The 22,898-nt window shown below is 43.3% G+C and overlaps 1 protein-coding gene across 1 annotated transcript; it reads left to right on the forward strand.

The window, feature by feature from the left end:
* Positions 1–11,415: 11,415 nt before the first annotated feature.
* Positions 11,416–21,692, forward strand: LOC101964325 (sulfotransferase 2A1). Its single transcript, XM_005336602.5, has 6 exons — positions 11,416–11,615; positions 12,661–12,869; positions 13,645–13,771; positions 17,257–17,351; positions 18,995–19,172; positions 21,058–21,692. The coding sequence occupies exons 1-6, from the start codon at positions 11,480–11,482 to the stop codon at positions 21,168–21,170; spliced, it is 858 nt and encodes a 285-aa protein (XP_005336659.2). The 5' UTR covers positions 11,416–11,479; the 3' UTR covers positions 21,171–21,692.
* The last annotated feature ends 1,206 nt before the right edge of the window (positions 21,693–22,898 follow it).

Below are 22,898 nucleotides of genomic sequence, written 5' to 3' on the forward strand. Positions count from 1 at the left end.
GGACTTAAAATCAGCAGACATTAGTGACACAGACACGTCAGTATTCATACCAGCTCAATCACAATAGCTAAACTTGGAAGCAACCTAGATGCCCTTCAATAGATGGTTGGATAAAGAAGCTATGGCACTTAGACACAATGGACTATTACTCAGCATTAAGAGAGAATAAATTATAGCCTTTGCAGGTAAATGGATGGAGGTTTAGAATATCATGCTATGCAAAGAAAGCCAATGTTAAAAAGCAAGGGCCAAATGTTCTCTGTGATAAGTTGAACCTGAACCAAGAGGGGTGGTCAAGGGAAGTACAGATGAACTTTGATTGGGCAAAGCCGGGGAGGAGACATGGGGGCAGGAAAGACGGTGGAATGAGATGGACATCATTATCCTAAGTCCATGTGTGAGTGCAGACTCCACAATGTGCAAACCAGGGAAATGAAAAGTTGTGTTCCGTTTGTGTACAAGGAATCAAAATGCATTCTACTCTATGTAAAACTAATTAGAAGAAAGAAATAATAATAATGAAGTTATTTTGCGTTCTTTTTACGTTCTGGATGTTAATCTTCTGTCAGAAACTAGCTGGAAAAGATTTTGCTCCCTTCTGTGAGCCCTCTCTCTGTCTTGTCTCTGCACTGCAGAAGCTTTTAACTTGAGCCTCTCCATTTATCAACTCCTAGTTTTCTTTCCTGAACACTAGGATTCTTATAGAAGTAACACTTGCACCTACAGGTAGGAGGATAGGCACTACGATTTCCAGTAGTAGTTACAGTGCTTAAGGTCTAATTCCTGTTTTTGATCCACTTGGAGTTGATTTTTTCTGCAGGATTTAGCTTCATCAATCTAACTGTATATTTTCAGTTTTCCAAGCACCATTTATTGAATAGGCTTTGTTTTCTCCAACATCTGCTTTTGGTGCCTTACTTGAGGATCATTTGACTCCATCTGTGTGGATCTGTCTCTGAGTCTTCTCTTCTAATCTACTGATCTAAGTGAATGTTTTGATATTAGCACACTTTTTTGTTACTCTACCTCTTCAGTATGATTGCGACTAGATAGAATTTTTGAAATGATAACTTGAGCATTATTATTATTATTATTCTATGACACTGGGGTTTAGACCCATGGCTCTGCAGGTGTTAGTCAAGTGCTCTGTAACTGAACCACATCCCCAGTCCCTTTTCATACTTTATATAGAGAGAGGGCCTTCCTAAGTTGCTGAGGGAGGTTTGAACTCTTGATCCTCCTGCCTCAGCCTTCTGAGTATTTGGGATACAGGTTTGCACCATCACATTCCTCTACCTGGGTATTTGTTGAAACCTTGGTGAATGGAATTGCATTCTTGAATTCTTCCTCAGCACATTCATTCTCATGATGAAGAAAAGTGCTTATTTTTGCATGTTGATTTTGTATGTTGCTATTTTCCTCAATTGATCAGTTCTAGGAGTTTTGGGAGAAAGGTTCTTGGGTGTTCACAGCAGAGCCTCCTATCACCTGCAAACAGTGATCAAGCGGCTTCTTTCTTTCCCACTGGTGAGGTTTTGATTCCTTTCTCTGCCAACACCTCTGGCTCGAGTCTCTAGAGCTCTATTGAATGTCAGTGGTGAAAATGGACATCCTTGCCTTGTTTCTGATGTTAGGAGAGATTCTTCCAGTTTTTTCCCAATTAGCATGATGTTGGCTTGAGGTTTGTCACACTCAGCCCTCATGATGCTCAGCCAAGTTCCTCTGTCAAGGCAAATTCTATTGATGTGGTGGAATACATTTATGGATTTGCCTGTGTTGACCAACCTTACATCCCTGGATTGAAATCAGTATCTTGTGATGTACAGTCTTAAAGTGTGAACACATCATGTCCTGAGTATAATCTTAATGCTGAATAGGATTTGCTGATATTTTAATAGGACATGTAGGAACCAAGAGGCACCATAGAGAGCATCTGTCAGTTCCTGGGAAATAAGTTGACTCCAGAAGAATTGGACTCAGTCCTCAAGAACAGCTCCTTCCAAGTCATGAAACAAAACAAGATGTCCAACTTTCAAATGTTGCCTGAAACTTTCATTATTAACCCTTTTTTAATTACAAGAAAAGGTAAATGCCCTGGTTTCAGAATGGGTTAGACTACGTGGGCATCTTGTGTTTGCCCCCGGCACTAGGAATACAGGTGTTGGGACATTTCAACTTGAATCCTTCATGGCCCAGAGCCTCTCATTTTCTTCAGGAAAGCTGTGTTCATGGGACTGGGGTGGGCTGCAGGTACCTGGAGAAGGTTGACTCAGTCTTGGGGATAAGGGGGGTTCTGGAGATGGTGGTGTCTGGACCACTCCACTGGTGACATACCACAGAGCACTGCCGTAAGGAGAGAGATACACAAAGAAAGACACGATTGGAGAGAGTAGAGAGGAGGACTTTTTCTATGAGACATTGTAAGGCCTCTTTCCTGTGAGGAAAGATGAATCATGTCCCCACCCTTGGGTTCATGCCTATTGATAATTTTTAATCCAAGTAGTTTTGCTTAAATTCCTCCAAGTTACATCGATCTGAAATGGTGACCCATGGAATCAATATACTAAATGCTTCAAAAGATATTCAAGAGGTCAGGATTCCTGCCACCCAGTGAGCCTGGAACCCAGAGCCATCAAATAGAGATAGGGATGGGACTTGGGGAAGAGGCCAGGCCTAGCAGAAGAAATCAGTAAAGATTGTTGTACTAATGAAGATAACTATGAAAATGGGAGTCCTGTGTTGTATATGGACAGTCATGACATATGACATATGCTGCTACTTTATATTTACTGAGTTTAGTGTTTACTTGTCTATCTTACACTGGTTTAACTATTGTTATATTTTTATTAATAATTAGATCGCTCTGCTATGTGAAAATTAATTTATATGATGCAAATAGTTTAATCACCTAAATAAATGGTAAGAATCATGACTGTATATTTAGCACCCATTCCACCCCCACTACTCTGACACTGGGTAAACACTCAAGGGAGATTTAAAAATCCTTGTCTGTAAAGCAGGGTATTATGCTAGTCCATTCCTCATTCTTTATCAGTCCTTTCAAAAAAATGTTTATTGAGCATATGTAGTGTAATACCTTTAAGTAGTAATTCTTAGGCAATTTGTGAAAATGATTTTGTACCTAAATATGTTAGAAATGCATAACTTATGCACAATCAAAAAGGAAGTACACAGAACATATTATGTTTGATCATTGCTATGAACGAGGATGGAGATGTACAGTTCAGAGCTGAGAGTAAGGAGTAGGAAAGGTAAACACCCTGAGGAGGGGGAAGCCTGGCACGTCTGAAGCTGAATCAGAAAACTGTTTCATGGAGCAAAGAAAGCAAATTGGCAGTCCCAGGGATGGAGTCAACCAACAAGGACCCTACACCTAGAGCCTCAAGGCACCAGGGAACTTCATTGAAGGAGACTGGACGTCCTGGGAGACTCTGAGCCACAAGGGACTGGAGCCACTGGATTTGGCAAGGGGTCAACATGGGTTCTTTGTGCAGAAGAACTGATTACAGGCATGAGCAAAAGCAGAGAGACTAGGTGTGACCTGCTCTCATTACCCAGGTCAGACATTTTGTTAGCTTGGGCCAAAGTGCTCAAGAAACAAGCAATCAGACTTAGTTCCAGTCCAAATGTTCTGGTTTATATTCAGGATCGCTGCTTGTGGATTCTGTGCAGGATGGTTTGGGAGAGCAGGGCAATCAGGATCAGTTTCCAGACAGGCAGAAGGGGAAATGGGCATCGTGGCCAGGCAGGAGAAGGCCTCACCAATGACACAGGGGTCACTCTGCTGTCTACACAGAGCAGGGAGGAGGTCGACGTCTTAAGGCCTATGCCTAGATCTGATCTGCGTCTACTTCATGTTTTCCAGGCATCTGTGGGGACTGGAAGAATCACCTCACAGTAGCCCAAGCTGAGGCCTTTGATAAAGTTTACCAGGAGAAGATGGCGGGTTTCCCCAAAGGGCTGTTCCCATGAGAGTAACCTCTGACAGATCCAGGATCTTCCATGGACACTGTGATGGTTTTCCTGTCCTGGGACATGTTCAGGACTAAGGGGCTCTTCACATAAAAACCACTTCTACAGAAAAATGGGGTGAGGAGGATAGGATAACATAAAGAACCAATGAATATAGATAATTGAGGAGCAAAAAGAATTCTAGTCAGCTAGAGGAGGAGAATGGAGAGGGAGGGGCGTATGGGGAAGGGGAATCAGAAATGGAAATAGACTTCCACACATGGGTGGGTTTCTCTGCATGAACCCAACTCTTATGTTTAACTAGAAAGCTCTGACAAAATTTAAAACCTGTTTCTTCCTTCTGAGCCTGTATTTTCCTTCTCTCATCACTTGCTTGTAAAAATGACTGGAATTTCCCTATTCACTTTGTCACATCTTGCATTAAAAAAATCATGTTTAATTTTACACAGACAGAAGCCTACCAATGCAAAATGAATATCACCCAGACTTGCTTCTCATTCTTAAAACAAGAAATAAAATGTAGCAGCACTTAGGGTTTCTTTTCTTCACGTGCACCTCCAGATTGCGTTATGATGAGGATCTGGAGGAGTGTAATTTTCAGACTAGTTTTATTTTTCATCCCCACAACCAAAAATTGCTCTGTCTGGGACTTTTAAAACTTACATCAGTGGTGAAAGGAACAATATATTCTGAGCTCTCATTTCTACTCAGCATTTAACACATGGTTTTATCTGAGCTGAGTTGTAATGAGTGGTTAGGAATTGACTGAGACTTGGGACACAGTTTCCTGTTCTCCCTGTAAGTGACTCTGTGTTTCCCCCTCACCAGTTTTCTCATATTTAAAGCACTATATTGGAAGAGTGACACAAACAAAGGTACAAGTTTTCTTAGATACATTTAAAACTGAACTGGACAGTCCACTCATTGGCCCCTGGTAGGTGTTATGAAATATTTCTCCATAATCTTGTAATGAAGGTAAAGTCCAAATAAACTCTACTTTTGACTGCTTTTAGTTCACTGTACAATTCACTAAATTTAAAGGTCATGCAGCAGAGCTATTTAGTATTAGTCTCCCACAACTTACTCCTCAGTCTATACTCAAAGAACTTTAAATCTACATAAGATAATGGCACAGCCACATCAATGTTCAAGCTCACCTTGACAGAGTCCCTGGATTTTCTATCAAACAAAATGCAATCTAAACACAATAAATGGATTTTATTTATGATTTTTTATGAAAATTTTGTAAATCCCACCACCACCTGTGAACACAAAGCATAGGTAAGGCTTATCCCACCGCCCACCAACAAGGCTTTTCACACTGGTATCAGTGCAGCAGAGCTGGGCAACTGGATATCTTGGGCATCATTTCCAGCAAGGCCTAAATTTAGCTCTCAAGTCTTCAGATCCAGAAGTTCTAATGGGAAGAAATAACTGGTGAAAACACACAGTCATGAAGGTTAGCCACAGAAAAGACGTTGGAAATCATTCTCCCCTACTCTCTGGCAGGCGTGAACATCAGACATTACTTATGAGGATCACAGAGCAGGTCAGGGGCACTAGGCTCAGGGGCAGCAACAGTCATTCTTCTTCACAGCTCCACAGCTGCCCTGTTTGAGTCTGAATGTTCTATCCACATAGAGTCCCTAGTTCCTTACACCAAATCTCTGAGGAAGGCCTGGCCTGTGAATTCAGCCCATGGTGGTTGGTCATGTGCCCATTTTCAGGGAGTGTCTTGTCTGACTGGAGGCAGATTGTTAAAGCCAAGTCCCCCCGTCCTAGAGTATGCAGTGCAGATGAGGAGAAAGATAATAACCCCACATTCACAGAAATGAATGTCAACCTAGGTCAGGATCAAATGTAGCCTGTGGAGTCAGGCAGAGACACCCACTGTGGAGTATCACGTCACAGCGAGGGGAGAGACGGAGTCGTGAGAGTCCCCATTTTAGATAGTGATAAGAAGGGCCCTTCTGAGCCACTGACAGGGCTTTGCTAAGACATGAGGAATGGAGAGAGGGAGAGAGAGGGATCTGCCATCTTTCAGGAACACTTGTGACACACAGAGCCAACATGTAAGTGACCTGAAATGGAGACACATTCAGGCTGTTTGACGAATGGCAGGAAGGCCACCTGGGTTTATGAGTGTGGCTTCTCCTCAGCTCTGGAGGTAATTTGAGAGGAAGGTCCACTCAAAAATTCAAATACCTGGAGTTTCAGGAATTCCTGTGTGTTATATGTTCAGATGTTCAATCCTCAATGTCAATAAGTACTCAGCCAGAGGTTGGGATTCAGCCCTGAGCCCTAGCTACTATATGACGGAGGCAGGTGGATTGCATTTTAGAGGTCACTAGCGCAGTTTGTGAGACTTTATCTTAAAATATGGAATATTTGATGCTTTGGATGTAATGCAGGGGTAGAGCTCTTGCCTACCTCACATGATGCCCCAAGTCAGTCCCTATGAACATCACAACAAAAATCAACATACACTCATCACGGTTGAATATGTATGTTCGTTGTATAGTGTTCATCTGTGAAACACAGGTATCAAACCACCCCTATCAAAAAAGGGAGAATTTAGCTAAGGTGCTCACTAGCACAGAAGGATCTCCAGGATTCACATCTTGGTCTACCTGATGACGATGCTCACATGTCTCCACTGGATTGACAGCTGCACTGCACCATGTTCTAAATGCAAACTGGGAACAACATCTTCACTTCTGTAATAGATAAAAACTGACCCACTGCTCCCTCCATCTCTGGGAGAATCAATGGCAATTTTCACTGAGCTGTGATTCATTGTTCCCTATGGAAGACAGGAACCAATTGCAGCTCTGCCACTTGGTGGGGTGATGACCTTCAGTAAGATTCTGTTTCCTTTTTACATTACTATGTTATTGGTGCATGATGATCCCAGGAATAGCTGGGTTCATGGTGGCACCACATGCACACAGCATAATCAGGTCTGTTTCACTGCTGGACACCCTGCCCCTTCCCCTTCCCTCCTTCATCCCTCCCCTGGTTCATTTTTGAGACTCCACTGTCTCATCTATTTCCTTTTTCTTTTCCAGCTTCTGCATATGAGATTAAATGTACAACCATTGACCTTCTGAGTCTTACTTATCTCACATAAAAATATGTTCTCCATTTGAATTCAGTTTCCTGCAAATGACTTTACTTTGTATTTCTTTATGGCTGAATAAAGCTTCCTGGTGTATATATACCACATTTTGCATCCACTCATCATTTGACAGGTTGTTTCATAACTTAGTTATTGTGAGTGTCACTGGCATAACCAGTGAGTGCACATGTACTGCTGTTTACTATGCTGACTGGAATTCTTTTGAGTAAATGCCAAGCTGTGACAGAGCTGGGGCACATGGTAGCTCCATTCCTAATGTTGAAGAATCTCCATTCCTAACCTCATAGTGGTTGTGCTGATTTATAATTCCATCAACAGTGCAAAGGTGCTCCTTTCTCCCATGCCCTCACCAAATTTATTATTAGTCTTCACTATTGAAATTCTAATTAGAGTGAGATGAAATTGATTTTGCAGTTTTGATTTACATTTCTCTGATTGCTAATGATATTGAACATTGTTTGATACATTTGTTGACCATCTGTATTTCTTCTTTTGGAAAATGTCTGTTTAGTTCATTAGCTCACTTATTGCCTGGTGTATTCGAGTTTTTGGAGATTAGTTTCTCTGGGTTCTTTCTACATTCTGTCAGAAGGGTAGCTGGTGAAGATTCTCTCCCGTTCTTTAGCATCCTTCTTCAGATACTTGCTTCTGTCGCTGTGCAGAACTTTTAATTTGATGTGTTTTCATTTGCTAATTCCTTGTTTTATTTCCTAAATTTTAGGAATCTTATGGAGGAAGCCTGTGACTCTATGTTGGATACTTGACCCTCTGATTTTCATAGCAGTTATAAAGTTTCTGGTCTTACTCTAGTTTTTTGGCCCACTCTGTGTGAATTTTCTATAAAGATGAAGTACAGACATCTACTTCATCATGTTCCTGTGGAATCCCCTGAGTGACATGTTTGGAGAGTCCCAGCAGAGGGATAAGACAGGAAGGACAGTTTGTAGCCATACAGTCAGAGCGTTCCGTGCCACCAGGGATAACTGCAGACCTTACACAGCGGGCATTCGAGGGCACTGGGAATAACTGTGGCCAGCACAGCACTGACTCAGGGGTCACTCAGCATTTTCCATTATAGAACATGAACTTGCTTATCACCAGGAACAAGTGTACTGCAATGCATAGATCACAGTAGGCCAGTGGGTGCTGGACTCTGCTGTGCCTCAGACATAGCACTGGTCCAGGACAAGGCATGGACTGAAGTTCAGAACTGAGCATGCATTTGGGTGACACTGTGGGATCCAGCAGAGAGCATGACTGGGTCAAACCTGGTGACAATTGTAGGCAGAGTGTACTTCAGAGAAAATATATATTAAGTGTCACTACAATCCTGACACAGGGACTCAGTCCAGTAAAGTAACCATTTTACCAAAGGAACTGAAAGGACACTTCTGAGAAGAGCAAATATAAATGGACAACAGATATATATATAAAATGTTCAGCATCCCTAGCAATCACAGAAATGGAAACCAAAACGACATTGAGATATCATCTCACTCTGCTCAGGAAGACCATCTCCATGAACACAAAAAATAAATGCTGGGGAGATTGTGGGGAAAGGGCACACATTGTGAATGGAAATGAAACTTAGTATAACCTCTCAGGAAAGAACTATGAAGATTCCTCCAAAGACTAGGAATGGAACCCCATGTGACCCAACAATCCCACTCCTTGGCATTTATTTATCTCTAAAGTCAGAATACTGTGGTGATGCAGCCACATCAACGTATACACCAGCAGAACTCACAAGAACCAAGTTTTGGAACTAGCCCAGGTACCCATTAACAGGAGAACGGATTAAGGAAGTGTGGTGTATACACACAGAGGAGTATTACTAAGTCATAACAAAAGATGAAATTATGGCATTTCCAGGAAATAGATGGAACTGGAAGACGTCATGCTGAGTGAAATAAGCCAAATCAGAAAGTGAAGGGTGAGAAGTTTTTGCTCTTTTGGAGAACCAAGATTAAAATAAAGGTGAGAAATGTGTGTGGCAGGTGCTCTGGTATCATATAGATAGAGGAAATATCAGTGGAGAAGAAGAAAAGTATGAGAGGGCAGGAGGGACCGGAGGTGAGAAAATGGAGAGTGGAATGGACAAAATCATGCACTGTGCATTATAAATACAGCACAGTGGGCTCCACCTTAATGCATCTCTATAAAGCAGAAGTGCATAAATAATAGTGGATAGAGGAGGGAAAAGTGGGGGAATATCACAGCCACTGGGGACAGAGTGGAGCAAATTACATCCCATGTGTGTGAGGAACTAATGTGACTCCATTTTTGAGAATCCAGCCTCTGTCTCAGCAAGGCCTGTCCAAGGAAGGAGCATGATCTTTATCCTTGGAAAAACCCACAGAGCCTTTCTAGGCACATACCCACCCTGCTGAGTTGTTTGTCTGTAAATAACAGGAGAGGTCTGCAGAGCCAGGTGTCCCTAACTCAGACAAGATGAGGACCCATAGCAACCCCCTAGCAACCACCAATCAGCATGAGACAGGCAAAATACCTGGGATGCCAGATGACCCCCCCAGGAATTTATAGTGGTTGATAACATGTTGGGAAACCATGTAGTTTAGCACGTACACCCCTCATGGCTTAAACGAATCAGTTCAAAGGAATCCCCCTCTTGTAGTAACCAATCACCCCTACCCAACTTGCTCTAGCCAGTGAATGTGCTAATCAATGTTAAGAGTTGTTGTTTGACTTTCTCGTGGTTATGAATGATATGCTGTGTGATGTTGTGATGCAAAGAGCATTCCTCCCAAAAACCTAAAAAATCTCACTGAACAAAGGACGGGGGCTCACTCCATGGGACCGCTGTGTTGGGAACAGTTGTGACTCCAGGATCGAGCTTGCAATAAAGACACTTGTGTGATTGCATTGAATTCAGCTCCTGAAGTCCTATTGGGGTCTCATGAATCTGGCATTACACTTGTATGATTGTGTCAAAATGAAGCCACCTATTATGTGTCACCACAGTGCACCACTAAACCATTAGAAAGCTCACCATTTTACTCTGTCACCTGGGTGGTGTCCACACTTCCTCATTCAACCCATGGGATTGGTGGGATGATGCAACTGGCGAAACGTATTAAGTGTGCACAGTGCTTTAGGCACATGTCACCACTCCATAACTACTGAGCACTCACAGGGTCACGTGATTGCCATAACTCTCTAGAATTTCTTGGCAATACTAGTAATGAAACAAAACTCAGGAAACAGTTTCCCCTTTTATACAAGGTAGCTCTTTGGTCTTGATGTGCACAGTGTTCTGCCTGTCCAGAGCACATGTGCTCCTACAACTTTGCCTGATTCACTTTTCTCTGCCTTCAGCCAGATGAATACTCATGCCCTAACTGTTGGTCATTCTCCCCAGGACGCACACAGCAGTCTGTGGCCACATACATCTAGATTCAGTGTCCACAGCTCCTAGTTCAACACACAAGTGCCCAGTCTATAGATTCTCCCAGGAATATCAGGAAAAGTGGAAAATATTTTTGTTCCTGATCATCAACATCGACATGAAACCCCGTTGCCTTCAATGTGGGGTTTATGTCATTCATCAGCTGGTTTTCCTTGGAGGTGACAGGAGCTCATGGGAACTGACAAAAATGTAGGTGCATCTTTCAGCATTCCTGGAATCAGTTTGTCACTACTTATGGGCCCCCTGGATGGGCGTGTTGCTTGAACATGTGGAGCTGTTGGTCCCCAAGTCCCCTGGGCACTGAGAGTGCTCGACCAAGGATGAAACAGAGCTTCCATGGATCTTTGATGTGGTAGATATGAAGATTCTCTCATCTCAGTCCCTAAAACCTGACACCATGCAACCCACTCCCACATGTTAATCAGAGCAAAGGGAGGACTGGACCCTGGAGTCAGTGACAGTCCACCCCTCTGTCTGCTGACTCTGAAGCAGGTTCTTGTCCTTTAGAGTCAGGAGTCTTCCGTCCACAGTTCCATAAAGTCCTTCTAGACTATTATTTTTACACTGTATCTGTTGATTTCTTGTAAAATTTCTATTTTGAAAACTCTTCAATATGCAAATAAACAGGCCCCATGGATTCCTCAGTGGGGTTATTTTGTAGCACTTGCTATGGGGTCGCGTACATGAACTCATGCTCAGATCCTGATCGTGTCATTCCCAGAATGAGTCCAAAATTGCTCAATGCAAAGAAACTTTGATCACCAGTCACAATTTTGTTTAATCACTCAGTTAATTTGACAACCAGAAAAGTTAATGATTCTTTTGACTTTACTTCAAAGTCCAGCCTCCCAGTACCTCCCCCAACATCCACTGGTGGCTACAGCAGGAACCCCTGCACCTCCCACAGAGAGCTCATCACCATGACAGATGGCTACTTGTGGTTTGAAGGGATACCTTTCCCTGTGCTTGGTTTTAGTTCTGAAGTTTTGAAAGAAGCATGTGCTCAGTTTGTGATAAAGGATGAAGACACAGTATTGGTGACCTACCCCAAATCAGGTAAGGAAACAGGACAGGGACCATCATGGGAAAGGTGGTGGCTGCATTCCTCTCTTGCTCAGCAGATGGATGGCCTGCCCTGTCCATGCCAGAGACCCCTGCTTTGGGGAAGAAGGGGCAGTGCCCCAGGCCATTTGCATCCAGACTAGGACAGAGTGACTAAGTGCTCAGGAGGGCTCATCTGAGGTATGAGAGGGAGATATAGGAGTTAAACGTAAGCAGATTTGGGCATTTTTGTGGTGACACGGGAGAAGCAGGTGGAAGAGGGTGACCTGTGAAGACCTACTGGTGAAATACCAGCTCAATAGGAATAAAAAGTCAGAAAGGAGGTCATGTGGTGGAGGCGTATTGTAGATCAGGAGTCTCAGCATGGACAGAGCCTGGGAATCAGAAAGCATGGAAAATTCAAGGGACTGAAAGGACATGTGCCATGCACCTACAGGAGAGGGGCTGGGGGCAGGAGCAGTGCAAACTGGGCAAAGATTGGGACCAATGACCTTTAAAGAGACACGAGGTTAGAAAGTCAAGGGAAGTTGGGACATATTAGAAGGATCTCAGCCAAGAGCCAAGGGTTGGAAGCATCCAAAAATTCACTGGTAGTTTAACATGCAAAAAAAAAAAAAAAAAAAAACGTGGGGAGTTGATACAATGGAGTATGATTCAGCCTTAACCAGGACGACAGGCTGACTCCTTCTACAATATACGTCAATACTGGGCCTCATGCTAAGTGCAGTCTGATGGGCACAACATGACAAATAGTATAGGAATCCATGGGGCAAAGAGTAGTCAAGTTCACAGAAACAGAGGGCCTGAAAGACGGAATTAGTAGGGAAATGATGTTAAGAAGCAGAGAGATTCAGTTTTTCAAGACAAAAAGCTTCTGGACATCAGCTGAGCAACAGCAGGAACATGCTGAACACTGCTCAGCACCACCCCATGGCATGCTTAAAATGGGCAAATGGTAAAGTGCATGTTATGTATTTTATCATATGTTTTGTTCACAAGCCAGATGAAGTGAGTGAAGGTCAAATTTTCTTCCTTCTAGGAACCAACTGGATGATTGAAATTCTCTGCCTGATTCACTCCAATGGTGATACCAAGTGGATTCGATCTGTGCCCACCTGGGAACGCTCACCCTGGATAGAGACAGATATGGGATATAAACATTTAAATGAGAGAGAGGGCCCGCGGATCATTTCCTCTCACCTCCCCTTCCATCTCTTCCCCAAGTCTCTATTCACTTCCAAGGCCAAGGTCAGTGCCTAATGTTCAGCCCATGTTTTCCCCTTCCATGTGCCCAGGTTAACCCTGCAGATCTGCTGGGGTGAGTGCTCACTGGGTAGATTGGTGAGACTGCGATTCCCAGATATTATTTAGCTTCATGTGGCCACAACCAGACCACACTTGAATGCAAGAAATCGGACCATTCTGCACATTAGCCTCAGCTGAATTTAGGGGTAATATGACTGGCTAAAGTCAGAATCTTAGAAAACCACATTCCATGTGTAACCAGAATTATAACTGCATCTACACTGGAGTGTCCCAGCATACACTTCTTAGAGATGTCTGCCAATTCTCACTCAATCGCAGCCTCTTGCCAGGTACAAGGGAGCACCCAAGTCAGTGTTACCTGTATTTGGGGAGCAGACCTGCACACATTGAAGAATTCTCACATCCAGGGGACTGCTAGGAGTCGTGGCTAGCTAGGTAATGACGCCAGCCCTCTACACGTCACTATGCTCTGTGATGAGCAGCCTCTCCAGCCTCCCCATGGCGGATGGATGATCAGTACAGATCATGGATATCCAAGATCTAACAAATTAAGAATTGTAATGCATTCTGCAGTTATATGTAAATTAAAATAATAATAATAATATGTATATTTGGTGAGTGAACGCTATAACTAATTTATTAAAGGAACCCAACATGTTTAATAAAGATTAAGGAAGAACTGCCTGGGGAAAGATCAAGATCAAGGTGGGAAATGACTGAGACTGATTTTTCATTTTCTCATTTTCCCTAATTTAAGGTGATCTATATCATGAGAAATCCCAAAGATGTTCTTGTGTCAGGTTATTATCATCAGATTATGACAAAAGTATGTAAGCAACCAGAGTCACTGGAACAGTATTTTCAGTGGTTCATCCAAGGAAACGGTGAGTGTTCTTCACATATAGGTCTCTGTCCTGTACTCTGCTGGTCTTTTCCCTATTTTGTGGTATACCTATTTTATTCTTCTTCTGCATAATTTCCACGTATGAGAGAAAGCAGGCAACCCTTGACTCAGTGAGTCTGGGTTGTTTCACTCAGCATGCTGGTCTCCACTGCCATCCATTTTCCTGCAAATGACATAATTTAGTCCTTCTTTATGACTGAGTAAATTCCATTGTGTATGAACCTCATTCTCTGTATCCATTCATCAGTCAGTGGACACCAAGGCTGGTCCCAGAGCTCAGCTGCTGGGAGTTGAACTGCTATCCACCTGGGGGCATGTGTTGCTATAGTGTGCTGACTTTGTTTTGATGGATCCAAGGAGCTCTATGATTAGGGCACATGCTGGCTCCATTCCTAGTCTTTTGAGGAAACTTCAGACTGATTTCCATGGTGTTGTACTAATCTCCATTTCCAATAGTGTGTAAGTGCTCCTTTTCACTCAATCCCTGCCAGTGTTTATTCCTATTTGTGTTCTTGATGATTGCCATTGTAACTGGAGTGAGACAGGATCTCCGTGTAGTTTCAATTTGCTTTTCTCTGGTTGTTAAAGACATTAAAAATTTTTCTTATAAAATTATTGGCCATTGTATTCCTTCTTTTGAGAAATGATTGTGATTTCCCATCTGTTGATTTGGTTATTTGATTTTTGGTGTTAAGATTTCTGGTCTTATCCCAAATCATTAAATGGACTAAGGAACTGAACAGGCACTTCTCAGAAGAAGATATACAATCAATCAACAAATACATGAAAAAGTGTTCAACATCTCCAGTAAGTAGAGAAATGTAAAATTAAAACGACTTTAAGATTTCATCTCAATTCAGTAATAATGGCAATTTTCAAAAACACAAGCAATAAGAAGTGTGGTAAGGATGTGGTCAGGGGATATGACACACTCATACATTGCTAGTGGCACTGCAAATTGGTGAAACAACTCTGGAAAGCAGTATGGAGATTCCTTAGAAGTCTTGGAATGGAACCACATTTGACCCAGCTATTCCACTTTTTGGTGTTTACCCAAAGGACAATCAGCAGACAATAGCGACACAGACACTTCAGTATTCATACCAGCTCAATCACAATAGCTAAACTTGGAAGCAACCTAGATGACCTTCAATAGATTATTGGATAAAGAAACTATGTCACTTAGATACAGTGGACTATTACTCAGCATTAAGAGAGAATAAATTATAGCATTTGCAGGTAAATGGATGGAGGTTTAGAATATCATGCTATGCAAAGAAAGCCAATGTTAAAAAGCAAAGGCCAAATGTTCTCTGTGATAAGTTGACCCTGAACCAAAAGAGATGGTCAAGGGAAGTACAGATGAACTTTGATTGGGCAAAGCCGGGGAGGAGACATGGGGGCAGGAAAGACGGTGGAATGAGATGGACATCATTATCCTAAGTCCATGTGTGAGTGCAGACTCCACAATGTGCAAACCAGGGAAATGAAAAGTTGTGTTCCGTTTGTGTACAAGGAATCAAAATGCATTCTACTCTATGTAAAACTAATTAGAAGAAAGAAATAATAATAATGAAGTTATTTTGAGTTCTTTTTATGTTCTGGATGTTAATCTTCTGTCAGAAACTAGCTGGAAAAGATTTTGCTCCCTTCTGTGAGCCCTCTCTCTCTCTGTCTTGTCTCCACACTGCGGAAGCTTTTAACTTGAGCCTCTCCATTTATCAACTCCTGGTTTTCTTTCCTGAACACTGGGATTCTTATAGAAGTAACACTTGCACCTACAGGTAGGAGGATAGGCACTACGATTTCCAGTAGTAGTTACAGTGTTTAAGGTCTAATTCCTGTTTTTGATCCACTTGGAGTTGATTTTTTCTGCAGGATTTAGCTTCATCAATCTAACTGTATATTTTCAGTTTTCCAAGCACCATTTATTGAATAGGCTTTGTTTTCTCCAACATCTGCTTTTGATGCCTTACTTGAGGATCATTTGACTCCATCTTTGTGGGTCTGTCTCTGAGTCTTCTCTTCTAATGTACTGATCTAAGTGAATGTTTTGATATTAGCACACTTTTTTGTTACTATATCTCTTCAGTATGATTTGAGACTGGATCGAATTTTAAAAATGATAGTTTCAGCATTATTATTATTATTCTATGACACTGGGGTTTAAACCCAGGGCTCTGCAGGTGTTAGTCAAGTGCTCTATAACTGAGCCATATCCCCAGTCCCTTTTCATACTTTATCTAGAGAGAGGGCCTCCCTAAGTTGCTGAGGCAGGTTTGAACTCTTGATTCTTCTGCCTCAGCTTCCTGAGTATCTGGGATACAGGTTTGCACCATCACATTCCTCTACTTGGGGATTTGTTGAAACCTTTGTGAATGGAATTGCATTCTTGAATTCTTCCTCAGCAGATTCATTCTCTTGATGAAGAAAAGTGCTTATTTTTTGCATGTTGATTTTGTATGTTGCTATTTTCCTCAATTGATCAGTTCTAGGAGTTTTGGGGGAAAGGTTCTTGGGTGTTCACAGCAGAGCCTCCTATCACCTGCAAACAGTGATCAAGCGGCTTCTTTCTTTTCCACTGGTGAGGTTTTGATTCCCTTCTCTGCCAACATCTCTGGCTCGAGTCTCTAGAGCTCTATTGAAAGGCAGTGGTGAAAGTGGACATCCTTGCCTTGTTCCTGATGTTAGGAGAGATGCTTCCAGATTTTCCCCGATTGACATGATGTTGGCTTGGGGTTTGTCACACACAGACCTCATGATGCTCAGCCAAATACCTCTGTCAAGGCAAATTCTATTGATGTGGTGAAACATTATGGATTTGCCTGTGTTGACCAACCTTACATCCCTGGATTGAAATCAGCATCTCGTGATGTACAGTCTTTTTTTTTTTTTAATAAGTTTGAGGATCTAAGATGGCCATCTAGAGGGAGGCTGAATTTCTTTCTTTTTTTTTTTAAAGAGAGAGTGAGAGAGGAGAGAGTGAGAGAGGAGGGAATTTTTAATATTTATTTTTTAGTTCTCGGTGGACACAACATCTTTGTTTGTATGTGGTGCTGAGGATCGAACCTGGGCTGCACGCATGCCAGGCGAGCGCGCTACTGCTTGAGCCACATCCCCAGCCCCGTGATGTACAGTCTTAAAGTGTGAACACATCATGTCCTGAGTATAATCTTAATGCTGAATAGGATTTGATGAAATTTTAATAAGCTGTTCTGTATCTGTGTTCAGCTGGAATATGGGTCTGTTGTTTTCTTACTTGATCTGTGTTTCCCAGTTGGGTATCACTATGTGACTAGTTCCATAGAATGAATTCAGGAAAGATCCCCTCTCTATTTCAATACCTAGTTTGAGTAGCATTGATCAATAGTATGTGAATCAAGCTGTCACTGTGTGTAGAGTAACACAGATGGTACAGCCCTGTTTTGGCAGTGTGTAACCTGCACCCCTGTGCCTGCCCCACAGTGCTCTATGGATCATGGTTTGAGCACATTCGTGGCTGGATGTCCATGAGAGACAGAGAGAACGTCCTGCTGCTGAGTTATGAAGAGCTGCAGAAGGTGAGCCCCCTCTCATGGTTGGCGCCTACAGCACCCCAACATCCTCACTCTCCCCAACGTTCATGGTCTTCAGTATCTCCCTTCCACGTTCCCTGTCAAAGCACAGGCTGTGGACGGCACTGAGAGGAGATGAGCCTTTGCCTTCCCTACTTCTGTGAGATGCTCCTCAAGCTCCAAGTTCTTTCTTCATATCTTCCAACTAATTGCATCTGGCAACCTCTAGAGGGCCCTTCCCCAAACCGAGCTAGAGTGCCAGGACTTATGCCACCCACTAGGGCTGCCAGGGTCTCTGCCTGCAGGACCTCCTCTGTTCCCAGAAACCTAGCCATCAGAAGGAGTGGGGCAGAAAGCACTAATCCCAGAGTTAGGTCCACCTTTCTGGCTTCCCCCTTCACTGACAAAGTGACATGAATGTGAGGTGCCACTTTGGGTGACTATTGTGAGGGGTCAGGGGCTGGAGTAACAGGCAGGGCCTGTGGATGACCTCAGCCCTGGTGGGTGGGGGCAGGGTACAGCTGGGAATAGCAATGACTTCCAGTGATCTGAGGCACAAGGTGGCAACTGAGGAGAAGAGTAACTAAGTATATATTTCAAAATAGCAAATGGAAAGGATTTTGAATATTCCCAACTAAATAAATACTGTCATCTGACTTTGCAGATGTGCCACTTACACTGACTGGATTGTCACACATTGAGCAGGTACTTAGCCTAACACTATTTTTCTGCTGGTGCAGAGAAAAGTGCCTATGAGCTCCAGATGAAACAGAAAGCTTTAAAATATTTAGAAGCTTTTTCAGAAGTGGTCAAAATGAACAAAAAGTAAAAGAGTGAGCAGACCTTAGAAGACACTTCTCCTGTGGGTGTGTCTTGGGGACAGAGAAGGTGGCACAGGCTCAGACATCTGTTTCCCCTGGAGAAGGGACCCTGGTCACTTTCCTGCAGCTGCTTCCTGTTCTGCTGTGTCCTCAGCATGAGGTCAGTCCTCAGGGAGGAGCCTTGGTGCCACCTTCAGCCACCTCAGCAGCAAGCTGCACACTCCCTGTGATTCTCCGCTTCAACCAACAACATGTTCTTACATCATTGCCACCGTGGGGTCTTCTTGTCACTCAGTGACTGGGGCTCCTGAAAACATCACTATAATAAAGGACTATGGTGCTGACAGGAGGTCTAGGTCTCCAAGGAAATCCTCTCTTCTCATAATGACCTGTTCCCTTGCTGTGATCTCCCAGGAAAACCCATCGATAACCATGGGGTCAAGTTAAGGAGATATTGTAAAGCCCCGTGTGTTATTCAGTGCCAGTCAAGGGACGCAGGGTCACTTGGGGTGAGGATTAGCCTTTGGGGACTTTGTCTCCCTGCCTTATCTTGAAACCTCAGGTGTCTCCTTGGAATCCCCAGGCCCTTCCTTTGGGGTGTCCTGACTCAGCCTCCTGGGAAGCCCCTGTGATCTTCATGTCACCACATACCTCACGCCCTCTGCTGGCCCTGTCTCTGCCTCCCTCCATCTGTTGTCCAGAGCAGGCTTCTCCCATCCTGATGTCATTCCCCTCCTCTTCCTCCCACAGCCTTCCTAACACCCTTCCCATCCTCCAGGTCCTTCTCTCCTGCCTGTTCATAGCTTCTCTCTTCATGTTCACATGTAGGACCCAAGAAGCACCATAGAGAGGATCTGTCAGTTCCTGGGAAAGAAGTTGACTCCAGAAGAACTGGACTCTGTCCTCAAGAACAGCTCCTTCCAAGTCATGAAACTAAACAAGATGTCCAACTTTGAAATGTTGCCTGAAACTTTCATTAATAAGCCTTTCTTAATTACAAGAAAAGGTAAATGCCCTGGATTCAGAATGGGTTAGACTACGTGGGCATCTTGTGTTTACCCCTGGCACTAAGAATGCAGGTGTTGGGACATTTCAACTTGAATCCTTCATGGCCCAGAGCCTCTCGTTTCCTTCAGGAAAGCTGTGTTCATGGGACTGGGGTGGGCTGCAGGTACCTGGAGAAGGTTGCCTCAGTCTTGGGGAGGAGGGGGCTCTGGAGATGGTGGTGTCTGGGCCACTCCACTGGTGACTTACCACAGAGCACTGTCCTAAAGAGAGAGATACACAAAGAAAGACACGATTGGAGAGAGTAGAGAGGAGGGCATTTACTATGAGACTTTGTAAGACCTCCTTCCTGTGAGGAAAGATCAATTATGTCCCCACCTTTGGGTTCAGGCCTATTGAAAATGTCTGTTCCAAGTAGTGACAGAACCTGTTTTGCAAAGTTCCTCCAGTTCACATGGATCTCAAATGGTGACCCGTGGTATCAGTATACTAAATGTTTCAAGGGATATTCAGGAGGTCAGGATTCCTGCCACCTGGTGAGCCTGGAGCACAGAGCCATAAAACAGAGTTGGTGATGGGACTTGAGGAGGAGCCCAGGCCTGGCAGAGGAAATCAGTAAAGATTGTTCTACTAATGAAGATGAGTATGAGTCATGTGTGGTATTAGGACAGCCATGACATGTGACATAGGCTGCTACTTTATATTCATCTAAGTGTATTGTTTACATGCCTATCTTACATTCATTTAGCTATTGTTATATTTTAATTAATTCATTAATTAGATCAGTCTCCTATGTGAAAATTAATATATATGACAAATAATGCTGTAATTACCTGAGTAAAAGATAAAAATTATGTGCAAATCTTTAGCATTCCACCACCACCACCCTGTCACAGGGTAATCCCTCCAGGGAGTTTTTAAAATCATTGTCTGTAAACCAGGGTGTTATGCTAGTCTATTCCTCATTCTTTATCAGTCCTTTCAAAAAATATTTATTGAGCATGTATGGTGTAATTCCTTTAAGCAGTAATTCTTAGGCAATTTGTGAAAATCCTTTCGTACCTTAATATGTTAGAAATGCATACCTTATGCACATTCAAAAAGTAAGTACACAGAACATCTCATGTTTGATCATTGCTATGAACGAGCATAGAGATGTACAGTTCTGAGCTGAGAGCCCCACTGAGTCAATGCACTGGAGTAACATATGAGTGAGGCCAATGGACAGAGGAGAAGGTGTCTGCTGGGACAGACTCTGGGGTAAGGAGCAGGAAAGGTAAACACCCTGAGGAGGGGGCAGCCTGGCATGTCTGAAGCTGAATCAGAAGATTGTGTCATGGATCAGAGAGCAAATGGGCAGTCCCAGGGATGGAGTCAACCAACAAGGACCCTGCAGCTAGAGCCTCAAAGCACCAGGGAACTTGGCTGAAGGAGACTGGATGTCCTGGGAGACTCTGAGCCACAAGGGACTGGACCCAGTGGGTTAGGCAAGAGTCAACATGGGTTCCTTGTGCAGAAGAACTGATCACAGGGATTGGCCAAAGCAGAGAGACTAGGTGTGACCTGCTCTCATTACCCAGGTCAGAAATTTTGTTAGTTTGAGTCAAAGGACTCAAAAAACAAGTGGTCAGACTTAGTTCCAGTCCAGATGTTCTGATTTATAGACAGGATCGCTACCTGTGGATTCTGTGCAGGAAGGTTTGGGAGAGCAGGGAGGTCAGGACACACTTTCCAGACAGGGAGAAGGGAAATGCACATGGTGTCCAGGCAGGAGAAGGCCTCACCAATGACCCAGGGTCACTCTGCTGTCTACACAGAGCAGGGAGGAGGTTGCCATCTTTAGACCTCTCCCTAGATCTGATCTGTGTCTACTTCATGTTTTCCAGGCATCTGTGGGGACTGGAAGAATCACCTCACAGTGGCCCAAGCTGAGGCCTTTGATAAAGTTTACCAGGAGAAGATGTTGGGTTTCCCCAAAGGGCTGTTCCCATGGGAGTAACCTCTGACAGATCCAGGACCTTCCATGGACACTGTGATGGTTTTCCTGTCCTGGGACATGCTCAGGACTGAGGGGTTCTTCACATAAAAACCACTTCTACAGGAAAAGGGGGTGGGAGGATAGGATAACATAGAGAACCAATGAAATATAAGATAATCCAGGAGCAAAAGGAATTCTAGTTGGTTAGAGGAGGAGAATGGAGGGGGAGGGGCATGCGGGGAAGGGGGATCACGAAGGGAAATAAACTTCCACACATGGGTGGGTTTCTCTGCATGAACCCAACTCCCATGTGTACCTACAAAGCTCTGACAGAATTTAAAACCCTTTTCTTCATTCTGATCCTGTTTTTGCTTCCCTGATCACTTGATTGTAAAAATGACTGGAATTTCCCTATTCACTTTGAAATCTTGGCATTTAAAAAAATATTGTATAATTTTAAACAGACAGAAGTCCACCAATGTAAGATGAATATCACCTAGAATTGCTTTTCTTTCTTAAAACAAGAAATATAATGTAGCAGCACCTAGGGTTCCTCTTCTTTACGTGCATCTCCAGATTGTGTTATGATGATGATCTGGAGGAGTGTAATTTCCAGACTAGTTTTATTTTCCTTCCTGGTGGTATTTACATCATAAATAACAATTGCTCTGTTTGGGAATTATAAAACTTACATCAATGGTAAAAGGAAGGATTTATTCTGAGCTCTCATTTCTACTCAGCATTTAACACATGGTTTTATCTGAGCTGAGGTTTAATGAGTGGTTAGGAATTGACTGAGACTTGGGACACAGTTTTCTGTTCTCCTATAAGTGACTCTGGGTATCTCCCTCACCAATTTCTGCATATTTAAAGCACCATTTGTCAAGAGTGACACAAACAAAGGTACCAGTTATCCTAGGATACATTTAGAACTGAACTGGACTGTTCACTCATTGGCCCCTGGTAGGTGTTATGAAATTTTTCTCCATAATCGTGTAATGAAGGTAAAGTCAAAATAAACTCTACCTCTGCTGCTTTTAGTTCACTGTACAATTCACTAAAATTGGAGGTCATGCAGCAGAGCTATGTAGTGTTAGTCTCCTGCATCTTACTCCTTACTCTATACTCAAAGAACTTAGAATCCACAAATATTAGTGACAAGCCACATCATTGTTCAACATCACCATAAGAAAGTCCCAGGATTTTCTGTCAAACCAAATGCAATCTGAACACAATAAGTGTATTTTATTTATGTTTTTTCATGAGCAATTTGTAAATCCCACCCCCACCATTGAACACAAACGCATTGGAAAGGGTTATCCCACAGCACACCAACAAGGCTGTTCACACTGTTATCAGTGCAGCAGAGCTGGGCAACTGGACATCTTGGGCATCATTTCCAGCAAGGCCTAAACTTGGCTCTCAAGTCTTCAGATCCAGAAGTTCTAATGGGAAGAACTAACTGGTGAAAACACACAGTCATGAAGGTTAGCCACAGAAAAGACGTTGGAAATCATTCTCTCCTACTCTCTGGCAGGCGTGAACATCAGACATTACTTATGAGGATCACAGAGCAGGTCAGGGGCACTAGGCTCAGGGCAGCAACAGTCATTCTTCTTCACAGCTCCACAGCTGCCCTGTTTGGGCCTGAATGCTCTCTCCACATAGAGTCCCAAATTCCTCACACCAAATCTCTGAGGAAGGCCTGGCCTGTGAATTCAGCCCATGGTGGTTGGCCATGTGCCCATT

This window comes from Ictidomys tridecemlineatus, chromosome 15, assembly GCF_052094955.1.
Source record: "Ictidomys tridecemlineatus isolate mIctTri1 chromosome 15, mIctTri1.hap1, whole genome shotgun sequence".
Lineage (NCBI taxonomy): Eukaryota > Metazoa > Chordata > Mammalia > Rodentia > Sciuridae > Ictidomys > Ictidomys tridecemlineatus.